The following is a 15,438-nucleotide window of genomic DNA, read 5'->3' on the forward strand; positions in this document are numbered from 1 at the left end:
GATGGATTCAAACCCCCTTAAACTTTCAAGATTCAGGTTTCTAAACGTTTCTCTAAATTACTTCAGGCGAATGTCACGAAACTTCCTTGGCTACGGAACTGAGAGATACCGGGAAAGAAGGAATGAAGGAAGATTAGATTTTAATGTCCCGTCGACGTCGAGGACATCAGGGACGGAGGATAGTTTCATACTGAAGAATAATCGGGAAGGAAATCAGCGGTTCTCTTTCAAAGGAATAATCCTTGTTCAGAGTTTTAGGGAAATTACAGAACACTAAACCATAATGGCTAAATCTTAATGGCGTTTGAAACTGTTGACCATGTTCTGGAATCATTAGCTTCAGCTCTTGATGTGTGGAGTAAAACTGTGTTTATATTACAGAACACTTTACAATAGGGACCTACCGAATGAGGCAGTGCAGCTATTAAGACGCTGACCACATTTTCAGGAGGATGGAGCTTGCTCTATCCAGCATTCTTGATTTAGGTTTTCCTTTTTTCCTATGAGGCAAATGCTGGGATGGTCCCTTCATCAAGGCCCTGGACGATCACCTGTCCTGTCCTTATAAAAGCATATTGATATATTCTGTGTTTGCATATTTTTGAGCTATTTATATTGATTGTATATAATGGCAAATGCAATATCATTGTGATTGGGCTGGACAAAAGTATGGAAACACCATAAACACAACACATTATCATGCCTAGTACGGTGTAGAAAACCCTTTGGAATTCACAACAGCTTTTAGTCATCTCGGAATGGATGAGCACAGGTCCTTCATGGTTTCCAAGGGAATTTTATGCAGAGTAGCGGAAGTTCAGATTACGCTGATGGATGTGGACAGCGATCACGGCCCTATCTCTCCAAAATAGACCACAAAGGCTCAATAACGTTGAGATCCGGTGAGTGTGGTGGAGTGGGGAGATCCACAATTCATCATTGCGCTTTTAAATTATCCTGGACGATGTGAGCTGTGTGGAAAGGGGCGCTTTCGCCTTGGAACACAGTATCGCCATTTGGGAACAAACATCCTACCATGGGATGAATCTGACCACTCAAAATGATCACATAATCGCTGAGAGTAACCCGACCTTGCAGAAAAGCCATGGAGCCCATGTATTACCACGACATGTTGCCCAAAACATCAAGGAACCCCTGTCATGGTTCACTCTTGGGATGAAAACTCGTCCAGAAGTTGGAGAAAGTGTGAAACAAAACACATCTGACCAAATGATTTTCTTCCTTTGCTCCATAGCCTCGGTTTTGTGGCCTCGACACCACTTTTTCCTGTTATGGACGCTTGCAATTTTGATGACTGGTTTTAGAATCCCAGCTCGCCCTGCAGTTCTCTACTTCTGGGGCTAGTTCCACGTCATTTTGGTGCCGGCAGGGATCGCGAGTGCGGTATTCAGTTTTGCAGTCACTTTTGCAGCTGTCGTCCAGTTACTTCACGTGACAACCGTCTGCAATGACCGTTCGACACGATCACTTCAATACAGACTTTCGTTTCGCGTTCTGATTTAGCGGATGATGTTTCTCACCTTTCCCTGAATGCGGTATAAATCGACAATATGGTGCCTCTTGAAACACCAAACACTTCGACTACCTTCTTTACAGAAGCGCCCATGACACGGGCTACCAGCCATTTGTTCCTGTTCGAATTCAGTTGGCTCCGACACACTGTTCTGAACACCACTGCCGCTTGTAATGTATTGAGGACATTGCACAGGTAGCGTTCGTGATCAAATCCAACAGCACTATCTATGGGCCTGACTAGCATTTTTAAGGATTTCTAGCGGTGTTTTTGTCTAACTTCTGTAAGATGACCCCGAATGAAAATAAATAAATGGACATTTTAACTTCTGTCCTGCTGAATACAAGCCCAGTGTTATTGAATCCATCCCCAATGCCTATCCAGCTGGAGATAGCGCCGTATGGTCATAACTGTCGCTCCTTCACCAGAGAAGACGAAGTAAATATTCCTGAATTCCAATCAAGAACAACTGCCAAGATGAGAAACATAGACGTAGATTTCCTTGGTGTAACAAAGCAGGTTAAATCACTTAATAAAGGCAAGGCCTCCGGTCCAGATTGTATACCAGTCAAATTCATCTCAGAGTATGCTGATAAAATAGGTCCATATTTAGCAATTATATACAACCACTCGCTCACAGAAAGATCCGTACCTAAAGACTGGAAAATTGCTCAAGTTGCACCAATACCTAAAAAGGGAAGTAGGAGTAATTGCAGGCTCAATTACAGGCCTATATCACTAACGTCGATTTGCAGTAGGGTTTTAGAACTTATGCTGTATTCGAACATTTTGAAGTACCTCGAAGGAAACGAATTATTGACTTCTAGTCAGCACGGAACCAGAAAATATCGTTCTTATGAAACACAACTAGCTGTTTATACTCATGAAGTAATAAGTGCTATCGACAGGGGATGTCAAATTGATTCCATATTTTTAGATTTCCAGAAGGCTTTCGACACCGTTCCTCACAAGCGTCTTCTAACCAAACTGGGCGCCTACGGAGTATCGCCTCACTTGTGCGACTGGATTCGTGATTTCGTGTCAGAAAGGTCACAGTTCGTAGTAATAGATGGAAAGTCATGGGGTAAAACGGAAGTACTATGCGGCGTTCCCCAAGGAAGTGTTATAGGCCGTCTATTGTTCCTGATTTATGTTAACGACATAGGAGACAATCTGAGTAGCCGTCTTAGATTGTTTGCAGATGATGCTGTCATTTACCGTTTTGTAAAGTCATCAGATGATCATAACGACTTGCAAAATGATTTAGATAAGATATCTACATGGTGCAGAAAGTGGCAATTGACCATGAATAAAGAAAAGTGTGAAGTTATTCACATGAGTACTAAAAGAAACCCTCTAAATTTCTATTACGCGATAAGTCACACAAATATTAAGGCTGTAAATTCAACAAAATACTTAGGGATTACAATTACAGATAACCTACACTGGAATGATCTCATAGATAATATTGTGGGTAGAGCGAACCAAAGACTGCGACTCATTGGCAGAACACTTAGAGGGTGCAACAGATCTACCAAAGAGACTGATTACACCACGCTTGTCCGCCCTATTCTGGAGTATTTTCTGTGCAGTATGGGATCCGCATCAGGTGGGACTGACGGATGACATTGAAAAAGTTCAGAGAAGGGCGGCTCGTTTTGTACTATCGCGAAATAGGGGAGATAGTGCCACAGACATGATACGTGAATTGGAGTGGCAGTCGTTAAAACAAAGGCGTTTTTCGTTGCGACGGGATCTTCTCATGAAATTTCAATCACCAGTTTTCTCCTCCGATTGCTAAAATATTCTGTTGGCACCCACCTATGTAGGGAGAAATGATCATCACGATAAAATAAGAGAAATCAGGGCCGTACAGAAAAATTTAAGTGCTCGTTTTTCCCGCATGCCGTTCGAGAGTGGAACGGTAGAGAGACAGCATGAAGGTGGTTCATTGAACCCTCTGCCTGGCGCTTTATTGTGAATAGCAGAGTAATCACGTAGATGTAGATGTAGATAGCGAGCAGTGCGAGGCACGGTTGTCGGCAGCACTGCCGTGCAGACGGTCGGCGCGTGTGTGACGCGGTGTCTTGTTGTGACGTGCGCAGGTGGCAGAAGGGCAAGATGCTGCTGCTGGCGTCGCTGTCGGCGTGGATCGTGTTCACGCTGCCGCTGGGCTTCATCCAGCCGGCGCCCACCTCCTGCCTGGTGCAGCACAACGACACCATCTACGAGCTGCGCGTCCCCTCCGTGCGGCCAGTCCTCAAGAGGGAGGCCCCGCCGGAGCTCTACGCCCAGGTAACCACAGCAACACACCCGCACTGCCCGTCACTGGCTTCTTGTAACCATTCTGGATTGTACACTGTCCGATCGAAAGTACCCGGACACTCCAGTGTAATATGAAATTTACCACAAGTTGAAAAAGAGAGATAAAGAGGGTCGGGGTGGGGGGTGGGGGGTGGGGGGGGGGCGGTGGGTCGGAGGTATATACGTGCGTATGATAAAACCCTTCCCTTAAACATTTCTCTCCTTCATACCCCCTCTGTGTTACCACACATGACGTTTCACTGATCTCATTTGTACTAAGATTGCAGTACACACGAGGTGCCTATTTGCTTCCACTGCCCTTCTAATTAATGTTCACCAACTTGCAGTCTTCTACAATTCTAATTAATCGAGAATGAGATTTTCAATCTGCAGCGGAGTGTGCGCTGATATGAAACTTCCTGGCAGATTAAAACTGTGTGCCGGACCGAGACTCGAACTCGGGAAGTTTGCCTTTCGCGGACAAATGCTCTATCATATGAGCTACCCAAGCACGACTCAGGCCCCCTCCTCACAGCTTTACTTCTGCCAGTACCTCGTCTCCTACCTTCCAAACTTCACAGAAGCTCTCCTGCCAACCTTGCAGAATTAGCACTCCTGGAAGATCCTTATTGCGGAGACATGGCTTAGCCACAGCCTGGGGGATGTTTCGGGAATGAGAAGTTTGGAAGGTAGGAGGCGAGATACTGGCGGAACCAAGGCTGTGAGGACGGGGCGTGAGTCGTGCTTGGGTAGCTCAGATGGTAGAGCAATCGCCCGCGAAAGGCAAAGGTCCCGAGTTAGCATAGCCTTCAGCTACGTCATTTGCTACGACCTAGCAAGGCGCCATTACCAGTTACTATTGATACTGAGTCATGTACTGTCAAGAGCGACACTCATCATTAATGGATTAAAGTTAAGTATTCCACCAGCTACGTCCGTTTTTCTAAAGTCTAGTTTCCTTGTCCTGTTCCAGATCTCACGCCAGCCTAAGTGAGCTAAAACGCGTGCCTTTCGGCTTCCTCTAATAATACGGCGTTGGCTCTCCTGCCAACCCACAACAGTTTGCATACTCTTCAGTTTCTTTATTTTCACGAATTCTGTAAGTCCTTCATTGAGTGCTATCTGGATCTAAAATTTTCCTGATTACTTTCGGTTCTCTCTTTCGGATTTCTTCAATATCATTCTTCCTGTTTAAAAAGATTATTTTATGAAGTCATTCTGGTGTGATGACTGTGTTGTAGTGACTCCTTTTTGTGAATTTTGAGATACATTTTGTGTTTCGTAAGTCTGAAGACTACTTCCTTTTTGTAGCAAAAAAATTCGTAACTAATCTCCCTAATGGTTTCTCCTAAAAATTTGAACTGAGAAAATTTCTCGAATTTTCAATATATTTTTCAAATATTTGGTGCCAGGTTTTTTCTAAATATGTACTTTCTTTTTTTCATATGGCGCTTAGGAATCTACTCTTTCTGCTATTTCTATAAGATTTTCTGTTTGTTTTTATGCTGTTTGCATGGTACATCGAATCTCCAGGTCGTCTGCTGAAGATAAAACTTTGTGATTTGATTAGTTCGTCAGTTTTAAGCTCCGACATTTGCTTTCGCAACTCTTGGATAACTTTTTCGTACTTCGCCAGCCCAGGCTCCGGTCGTGGCCAGTAGGCTGATGTAAGTCGACTTGGTAGGTTGGTGACATAAGGCCAAGCAAGGCGGTACACTCCACTCAAGTATTCGACTGCCGAACACCGCGTTGTGCTACAGCTTATAGGACACTCTAGCAATAACTTTTCCGGTAGATCAAATCGACTTCGACGATTTTTTACATGGCTCTGGCTTCTCCCGACACCTACTGGTATGTTTGCTGTTTTGTAGGTCTCATCCTCAGGAACAAATTAACGCGCAAAATCAGCTGGACTCTCATTCAAACCTCGCTAACATCGCTGACAAATTTGTTTTGGCATTGGATTTTTTTTCAGCATTCCAAAAGTACAACACTCATCTTCTTCAAAGCTTTCCCACAGTGAATATTTCATGTAAAATGTACCGTGCTTTTTCTTCTGGTATACTAATGGTGTCAGCTATTTCGCAACCCCACTTTAATCGTAAATCATTCAACGCCGCTGTGTCCACACTTTTCTCGTTTCACCTGAGGCTACGTTTTTTTAAACCCCGCGTTGCATCACTCAAACTTTGGAATTTAGAAACCTATGTTTTAAGAATCTGAAATTTAATTTCAGGCTCTTTATAAACGTTCACTGACTTCACGCGAATTTTCATTGCCATTAAACTGCCCAAAGCCAGAATTTATGATGACTACTTTAAAAAGTTGAAAAAGTGTTCAATAATTTAAGTGGACTCTTCATACACGCGACATCTCTAAGCGGTCGAGGGATTTACTCCTTGCCCATTAGGAGCCAGCATACGGGCAGAGGGACCAAAGTGATGACTAAGCAACTAAGAGCATTAAACGACTCTTAGAAGAAGAGAGATATTAAGAAGGGGAGATTTCACCAGTTTCTATGAGTTTCATCGTTCTAGTCGTGGGCTATTCGAAAATGATTCCTGTGAAAAAAATAAGGTCAAAGGTTATGACGCAGGATCCATTCCGTACCAGGTGGAATCGTTAGAGCCCTCGACAACAAGGAAACTTCACATTCAACCTAATAGTTTTCTGGAAGTAAAAGAATTAATGATTTTAATCAGTTGCATACATACTTGCTATTAAAATAGAAAGTCCTTACTGCTTGAAGCTACAGCCAAGTGGTATAAGGTCTGCGTTCTGATCGCAGTGAAATCACGTGTTCTTGGATTGAAATCGTACTTCTTCTAATATTACTTTACTCTATAGGGCGTAAAACTCGCGAAATTTAATTGTTTTGATCTTAAATAAAATCAGTTTTATTGTGAACAAGAGGGAAAAGATGACGACCAGAGGTTTCTCTGCTTATATTATGCGTATCGCTCGACACAAGGTGGCAGAAAGAAAACAGGTGAGCCTTAGAGAAAGGGAGAGACGGACACAGAGAGACCTAGAGAGAGGCAGAGACAGAGCAATTGCTAACTATTTCAGCCGCTTTTCCATTTTCGTATTCCCTAAAAACTAGTAATACATTTTGTCTGCACTGAGGATCAAACACGTGTCGGCAATGTTCGTAACCACGAACACTGGTCATTTTTACTCTTGTTCATACTCAAATTTGATTTATTTAAAATAAAAATATACGAATGTCGTGAAATTTTCGTTCTCGTACAAGAGATTAAAGTTTTGAAAAAGGTGGGATTGCAACCCGCATTCAGAGAAGCTGTCTATGATACGAACGCTGGCCTTATTCCATCTGACTGAGTCTCACTTTGTGAAACCGCGTCCACACCGTCCGCGCCGAGAAAAACCGCGAAAAGAGACTCGGCGCAGCGCCTCGTGGCCGGCGTGGATACGAAACCGCACCGCTGTGCACAAGAACGAACAAGTTGCGGTACATCAAAGGAAATGGTTCGCTCGAGCGCGGTTGTTTCTGGACGACATTTCTCGTTTCGCATTGTTATTGACGGGCACGCACACTGGAACATCGCTGCGCATGTGACAATTCTCTGCTCCATTCTGCACAGTGGCGCGAGTTTGTGCACGGTGCGGAGCTGCCCGTTGCGGCGCGCCTGGTGTGGACGCGGCTACAGGGATTTCCTCCTCATGTGTACCCACAACGAACGGAAACAATTAATTTTGTTTCTCGGTAGCTATTATATTCAAGGAATTTTCTTATTTTAGTGTGTTCTAACGACTCAACCGCTTCCGAAACGGATCCTGTATAATTAATGGTATTTGATGCAGATTTTTTTTCCTACAATAGAAACAAACTAAACCCCTCCACATGAAATAGCCTACTTTCGAGTAGCCCCCGCCCAGAATGCCGAAACTCATCGAAATCGACTGCCCACAGTGTCTGGGCCCTCACTGTAAGATGTATTTGATATTTTAAAAGAGTAAAAATACGCTTACCTTTGACTTCATCCATGTTAGCCTTGTCATCCTAATACCCAAAATGAACAATGCCTAGGAGTAAAAAAATGTAACTGCTACACAAATTCCATATGAAATTAAGTCATCAGTGAATTGCTTTCTGCTTAAAAAAAGAGAGCGTTTCTAAAACACTAGTACTGCCTATAACAGAATATTGCTTAAGTCTATGAGATCTGTATCAGGCTAAATCAATAGAGAATGTCGAATGCAAGCAAAGAATGAGCACGAATGGTCCTGTTTCACCCGAAGGAGAGCATAACATAAGTGCTAAGAAATTTTAAAGAGCTGCGTCAGATTTTTCGAGAGCATCTGGTGAGAAAGTTCTAAGAATCTGTTTTTGGGGCAAAGTCTGAGCAGCATCTTCAGCCCTCTATACAACACTCCCTTAGGCACCATGACTGTAAAAAGGATTACACAAAATTTAAGCATCTAGCCAACAATTCTATCCTTACTCCATAGTTGGATCGAATGAGGAAGGAGGATTCTTATGGTGCACAGAAAGTACCTTCTCCCACCATAATGGAATGAGTGAAGCCAGTGTAGGTCAGATTTTGAAAATTGTAAGCGGCTGGTGGAAATATCTAGACTACGTAGTGCCTTGAAATTATTTCTATAGTTGTTTATTTAGTAACTATCCTGGCGAATAATAAAACAGATAGGTTGCAGAAAGCAGTATCTTTTTTTATTTTTGGGATACTCAGGCGTAAACCAGCAAAACCTTCCGCCAGCTGGGTGCACGCTTAGACATCAAATATACACTCGAAGCAACAACCAACAAACTGTAAGTAAGAAATGGATTAGGTACACCATTTATCATTGAAACTGCATCACCAGTACGAATAGTAAATAAAGAAATTTTTCTTATTGTGCGTATACAGTACAGTACGAAGAAAGGTCCGGAGAAAAATAAGGTTGAGCAATAAGCGTTCTGTGCTGTTATTGGCTGACGTTGTGTCGTCAATAAGGAACAGCGTCTGTAAACTGTATTCTGCTATTGTCAGAATGTTACTAATAGAACATTACTTCCGAAACTTCTCCATCCTTTAAAAAAGTTCAAGTATAAAATAGCGCAGTTGTTTTCGCGGTTTTCTGTCAAAAAATTATTCGAAATGAGCATATCAGCGAATATAACACAAGATGTATATAACGCTCATTTTCATTTTGTATTCATCACAAGTGTAAAAGAACTTCAACTAATAGGTAGACACTGTCGTTTCCTCTCGAGCAATCATACGGGTGCCTTATTTGTAGAAAGGATTGAAATTAGCTACTCTAACTGGAACATACTTCAAAATATCTGTGTTGCAACTGCAAAGTTGACACTGCAGCAGAGGATGTCCGTGTGTTCCCCTTAAAATACTGTAACTTTTATGCAAAACGGCGCGCAAAGTAATCGACTTGCAGATGTCTTTGATCCACCGAACTCGTTTCGACCACTGCAACAAATTTGTGATTTGATTGGGTGAAAACATTTTGCACAGTATTCGAGTAATTTTAAGAGACACAAGTGTATTTTTTTAGTTTCTTCGTCGTCTAGACATCGTTTCGTTAATGACAATTGACTCCGAAGATCATTATTACGAGCTTGCAGTTTCATGCACATGTTTTTGAGATGTGCATTGCTCCTCCGTAAGGTCGCTACGGTATTCTGCATACTGCCTTCATCTGAATCGTTACAAACAACTTCATTTCCAGAAACACATTTGCAAACACTCTTATACCGTATAAAAGTTTTTCTATAGTCTGCTTGCTTCTATGGGTCTCACGTTCTGTTGCACGTGATGCGCTATCGGTAATACAAGGCAATTACACGGTGGAAATGTGTCGCTGTTACGCACTCGTTTCCGCCGTAAATTTAACAGTCTCGAACGCGAATTTCTTTGAAATTACGATAGCATATTATAGCATTTTGAACATTCACACCGTATTTTCAACAGCATTTCGACAGCCAAATTTTCTGCAAACGAGCATCCCGAGGGAAGACATGAAGCACTATTTCAGTTCCATCAGGGCTGCGACTGTGAGATTTGCAGCCAACAGTAGCACAAAGTAGCAATACGTGCACACATTTAAAATACATTCATTTGCAAATCACTTACTGCACTAAAGTATCTAATCGCAAACGACAGCACTCACGAAATCACACAGCCTCCAACACAAAAATATGGGTGCGAAGTCTTCCTTTCTGACGTCACGTGCTGGTGCGAAAAGTACTTGATTAAATTTGCATGTGGTTTGGAGGCGTTCAGAGCGCAGAATATAATACGCAGATCTGCAGCTTCTGGTAGCAACAATGCCACTAACTCTGCAGGGCATCGAGTCGAACTGGGTTTGGATGAATGACACGGGTAAATCACGTCGTGTTATTTCACGTCTGTACCAGACATCACCAGTCGTAGTAGCGGGCGAATGGTGGCGTGAATGCCACTCTGGAACCGGTGACCAGGTGTTTCGAATGGGTGAGTTTTACGAAGATAGTACTGGGCAGGGCAACAGCCGATCACCCACAGCATCGTGGTAGGTCAGAACAGCACGGGAACATGATCTACCTCTAACCTCTTGAATCATTGCTATGGAGACCTTGAAGATAGCGTGCAGCCACAGACTTAACACGTGCCTAAACGGAAAGTAGGGGCCGAAAGGTTGCGAAATGGAAACGACAGTGAAAATCCGATGAAGTTTTGCATAGATGGGTTGGGCAGCGTCTCTAGTATGCCTGTCGACCGCTTCATGTCGCTCTTTTCTGGTCTGATAACTTGGTGAGCACAAAAGATGCCTAGAACAATAGAGTCTACTGCCAAGTATGGGTGCCCGGTGCGAGGTTGCGCCTGATTTCATGCAACCCCACATAACATACCTCTCATGCAGGACTCTCACTACATTTTGAGAAAACGCAGTATATATAATTCTGAACAGTAAATGGCATAACACCATTGATACATATAGACTTTGAACAGATCCCTGTTGCTAAGGCAGAATATTCAGATTTCTTGGTGTGTACATTGGCGAGAAATTGAATTGGAAGAAACATATCGAATATCTCTTAGAACGGTTACGTTCAACTGCTTATGCTGTTAGGATTATTGCAAATTTTGGTGATAAACGGATCAGTTAATTAGCCTACTATGCCTATTTTCATTCACTGCTTTGATATGGAATCATATCTTGGTGTAATTAATCATTAAGAAAAAACGTATTCATTGCACAAAAGCGTGTAATCAAAATGGAGTCCACTTAATATCACCTTGCAGACATTTATTTAAGAAAGTCTGTACATCCACAGTACCTTGGCAGTAGATATATTCAGTTATGAAATTTGTTATCAATAACCCATCCCAAAAAAAAAAAAAAATGTTCAAATGTGTGTGAAATCTTATGGGACTTAACTGCTAAGGTCATCAGTCTCTAAGCTTACACACTACTTAACCTAAACTATCCGAAGGACAAACACACACACCCATGCCCGAGACAGGACTCGAACCTCCACCGGGATCAGCAGCACAGTCCAAGACTGCAGCGCCTTAGACCGCTCGGCTAATCCCACGCGGCTCCAGTTCACAGAATATAGTTCAAATGGCTCTGAGCACTATGCGACTTAACTTCTGAGGTCATCAGTCGCCTAGGGCTTAGAACTAATTAAACCTAACTAACCTAAGGACATCACACACATCCATGTCCGAGGCAGGATTCGAACCTGCGACCGCAGCGGTCTCTCGGTTCCAGACTGTAGCGCCTAGAACCGCAAGGCCACTCCGGCCGACTCACAAATAATAGCGAAGTGCGTAGCTACAACGCTAGAAGAAAGCATGATCTCCACTTTTCTGGATTAATTCTGACTTTGGCACAGAAAGGAGTGAATTATGCTGCCACGAAAGCTTTGGTCATCCAGCAAATAGCATTAACAGTCTGACAGATAGTCAACTAACATTTAAATATAAATTTTAAAAAATTCTAAATGACAGCTCCTTCTACTCAGTAGATAATTTTTTATATATGAAGCATTCACTGTAGAAAAAAAAAAGAAAAAAAAAGAAACTGTGTATTGAAAACTTGTGCTAAACTGACACCTTCCACATCACTACGAAATGTTGTATTCATGATCTATGGGACAAGTGTTAATGTAATATAATATTTCCTTCTTCATGACAATTCCTGGCTGCGCACTGCGGGGGCGACGAGGATGCGCCTGCAACGTTTTCGATGGTAAGCGTTTGATCACTCACCATACAGTCCGGACTTGGCTCCCTCTGACGTTCATCTCTGGTCTAATGAATCACTGGTTAATGAAAAACAACATTTTGGCACAGAAAACGAACTGTAGAGCAATGTACAGAAGTGGCGGAAAGCACAGGCGGCTGCCTTCTATGGCAAGTGCATTGGAAAGGTGGTACGTGCTACAACAGACGCCTACGTTGGAGCGGAAGACGTAGCAAACTGTTGGAAACAAATCATTTTTTATTTTCACTGTGGTTTCCATTTCGCCACCGATCGGATTTACTTTCCAAATAGCCCTTGTAACTGCAACGCCTACTGTCAAAATTACCGGCTATGCGAATCAGAGGTGATTGCGTTGTGTACCCTGTGGTAACCCATACCAAAACGCCACGTGCTGGACCGGTAGGACGCTGAAGAATTCAGTCAGCAACATTCTTTCCCCTCGGAGCCTCCACAGACATAGACGTCCATCGTGAGGGTGTACGCTGAATTTGGACCCCTGTGGCTGGTGTTGTGCACATCATTATCGGCGCGTCTGTCTCCGCTGCGTGTCAAGGGAAGCCGCGACAACAGCAGCCGTTCCGACAGCCCATTGTGCTCCAGAAGTCGTCGGACTCTTCTTATAGAGACTTCTCTTTTTGAGAACAAGTCGATTTCCTGACTTTAGGCACGTATCGCACCTGTACGATTCTCCGTTGCCGAACGATTAAAATGTCTATCCTTTCGGGCGCTAGTCGCGGGGCGACAGTAAGGTCCTGAATGACGTTCGGCTACTCCATATCCACATGACAGTCGTGGGATACCAAACAGTGCAAGCTCAACACCGTGGAACAGTGAACTGCAGTCCCGACAAGCCACGTCTTGCCGCTGTCGGTACTTGCCAATGCCGGCCGTTCCTCCTCCCTACACGAGGCATAACACGATGTTCTCAAAAACAGTCAACGTATGAATGCACTTTCTGAATAATCAAGCCACCATGTAATCTTTCTTTATATACAGGGTGACCCAAAACTTCGTTAACATTTGAAAATTCAATACTTCACGGAATAATGCAAGTAGAGATTTAAAAACTTGTACATGTGCTTTAAATGGCATAGGGCTTCATTGAAACAAAACATGCACAAAATCATCAACAGCCGGCGCTTCATGTGATACAAAAGCTATAAATAGCATAACAATCGATTTTTAGCAAAGTAGATGTACTTTATACCAAATGCTCAGTATGTCGGTCTTCGTTCATTAACAGTACCTGAAGTCAAGAGACAATGTTGTGAACAGCACTGAACAGCATATCGGTAGATATGTTCGTTGTCTTTTTTAGCATTCCTAATGAGGCTGGAAGATCGCGATAGACTTAAGACTTCAGGTAGCCCCACAACCAATAATCACACTGATTGAGGTTTGGGGACATGGTAGGCCAAGCATGACGGAAGTATCGGCTCAGCACGCGATCCCCTCCAAACGAAGGGCCTAAGAGCTCTTTCACAAGTGTAGCAATGTGAAATGGAGCGCCAGTCAGCATAAAAATCGTACCTTCGAGCAGGTGTTTATCAGGCAGGATAGGGATCATGCGATTCTGTAACATATCGGCGTACCTACATCCGTCGTGCTGACAGTTTGAATTGTAGCGCCGCATTTTCTTGAAGAAAAAGGATCCGATCACGGCTGATGTAAATTCACACCACATCACAACTTTCTTGCTTTCTCGTCGTGCGGTGGGGTTTCCGTGACAGTTGTAGGATTTTCGGCAACCCAAATTCTGCAGCTGTGGGAGTCGACAGACTCTCAGACTGTGAAGTGGGCTTCCCCAATACAGAGCACGTTAGGCAACCAGTCGTCATCTTCCCTCATTGAATGAGATTTTCACTCTGCAGCGGAGTGTGCGCTGATATGAAACTTCCTGACAGATTAAAAATGTGTGCTGGACCGAGACTAGAACTCAGGACCTTTGCCTTTCGCGGACAAGTGCTCTACCAACTGAGCTACCCAAGCACGAATCACGACCCGTCCTCACAGCTTCAATTCTGCCAGTACCTCGTCTCCTACCTTCCAAACTTCACAGAAGGTCTTCTGCGAACCTTGCAGAACTAGTACTCCTGGAAGAGGACGGGTCGCGAGTCATGCTTGGGTATCTCAGTTGGTAGAGCACTTGCCCGCGGAAGGCAAAGGTCCTGAGTTCGAGTCTAATCTCATTCTGGAAACATACCCTAGGCTGTGGCTAAGCCAAGTCTCCGCAATATCCTTTCCTCCAGGAGTGCTACTTCTGCAAGGTTCGCAGAAGACCTTCTGTGAAGTTTGGAAGGTAGGAGACGAGGTACTGGCAGAATTGAAGCTGTGAGGGCGGGTTGTGAGTCGTGCTTGGGTAGCTCGGTGGTAGAGCACTTGCCCGGGAAAGGCAGTGGTCCCGAGTTCGAGTCTCGGTCCAGCACACAGTTTTAATCTGTCAGGAAGTTTCATCTTCTCTAATTTTTTGAAGAAGTGCTATCCAAACAATAATGCGTGGAAATTCGGTGCGACGTGCGACTTCGCTATACGGAGGTCAACCATCTAAATTCTCCATTTCTCTCTGAGATGTCTTAGCAGCACTCGCACGCATTTCTGTCCGCTCACTACGTGGCCGGTAGTCTAACAACACTTGGCTTCGAACTTTATTACCATATTCTTCACAGTGACACTTGTCATAGGACCTTTACCCGTTCGAATATCCCTCTCTCTCTCTCTCTCTCTCTCTAACTCATTTTACACACAATTCTCAAGAGGCGTCAGTGACGTGTTGTCGTCCAGTGCCGTCTGCTGGCCAGTTTTTGCACTCGTTTTTGGTTTCAATAAAACTCGTTTTTGGTTTCAATAAAACTCTAATGTCATTTCAGGGATGTGTATCAAGTTTTACTTCTCTACCTACGTTATTTCGAGAATTAGAGCATTTTCAAATGTTAAGGGACTATTGGGTCACCCTGTACATGGGGATGGCGTTATTTCCGCGTATTTTGTATGGTTATCTTGAAATGCTAATTATTTGTCTGCCATCTCTAGCCTGAAGAAATTTCTTTAAACTTTAGATAGTTCTTGCTCATGAATACTTCTTGTTTGAATAATGAACAGCTGCGCCATTATAACTAGAGCCCGGTAGAAGAAGTTTAACAGACGTATCACACTAAACTACGCAGAACTTCAGGCCGTACTGTCTTTCTCCTTCAGAATTTTTTTTCTTCTCTTCTTGCCTCGTTACGTCCTCCGTAAGTACGCAGATCAGTAGGGCAACCAAATATTTTAGGTTGTTGCATAATTTTGTAGCGTTTCTTCGTGAGTTCAGTGAACACAACAGTTACAACAGACACTTCAGTCATCGATAATATATTCTCGTTAACTAT

The 15,438-nt window shown here is 43.4% G+C and overlaps 1 protein-coding gene across 1 annotated transcript in view; it reads left to right on the top strand.

Annotated features, from left to right (window-relative positions):
- LOC124795855 (major facilitator superfamily domain-containing protein 6) overlaps window positions 1–15,438 on the top strand; it is a 416,563-nt gene that overhangs the window by 233,224 nt on the left and 167,901 nt on the right. Inside the window, exon 4 of the mRNA XM_047259937.1 lies at window positions 3,640–3,829. Within this exon, the coding sequence (XP_047115893.1) occupies window positions 3,640–3,829 (190 nt within the window). The remainder of the gene's footprint in view (window positions 1–3,639; window positions 3,830–15,438) is intronic.

The sequence above is a fragment of the Schistocerca piceifrons genome, chromosome 4 (assembly GCF_021461385.2).
Source record: "Schistocerca piceifrons isolate TAMUIC-IGC-003096 chromosome 4, iqSchPice1.1, whole genome shotgun sequence".
Lineage (NCBI taxonomy): Eukaryota > Metazoa > Arthropoda > Insecta > Orthoptera > Acrididae > Schistocerca > Schistocerca piceifrons.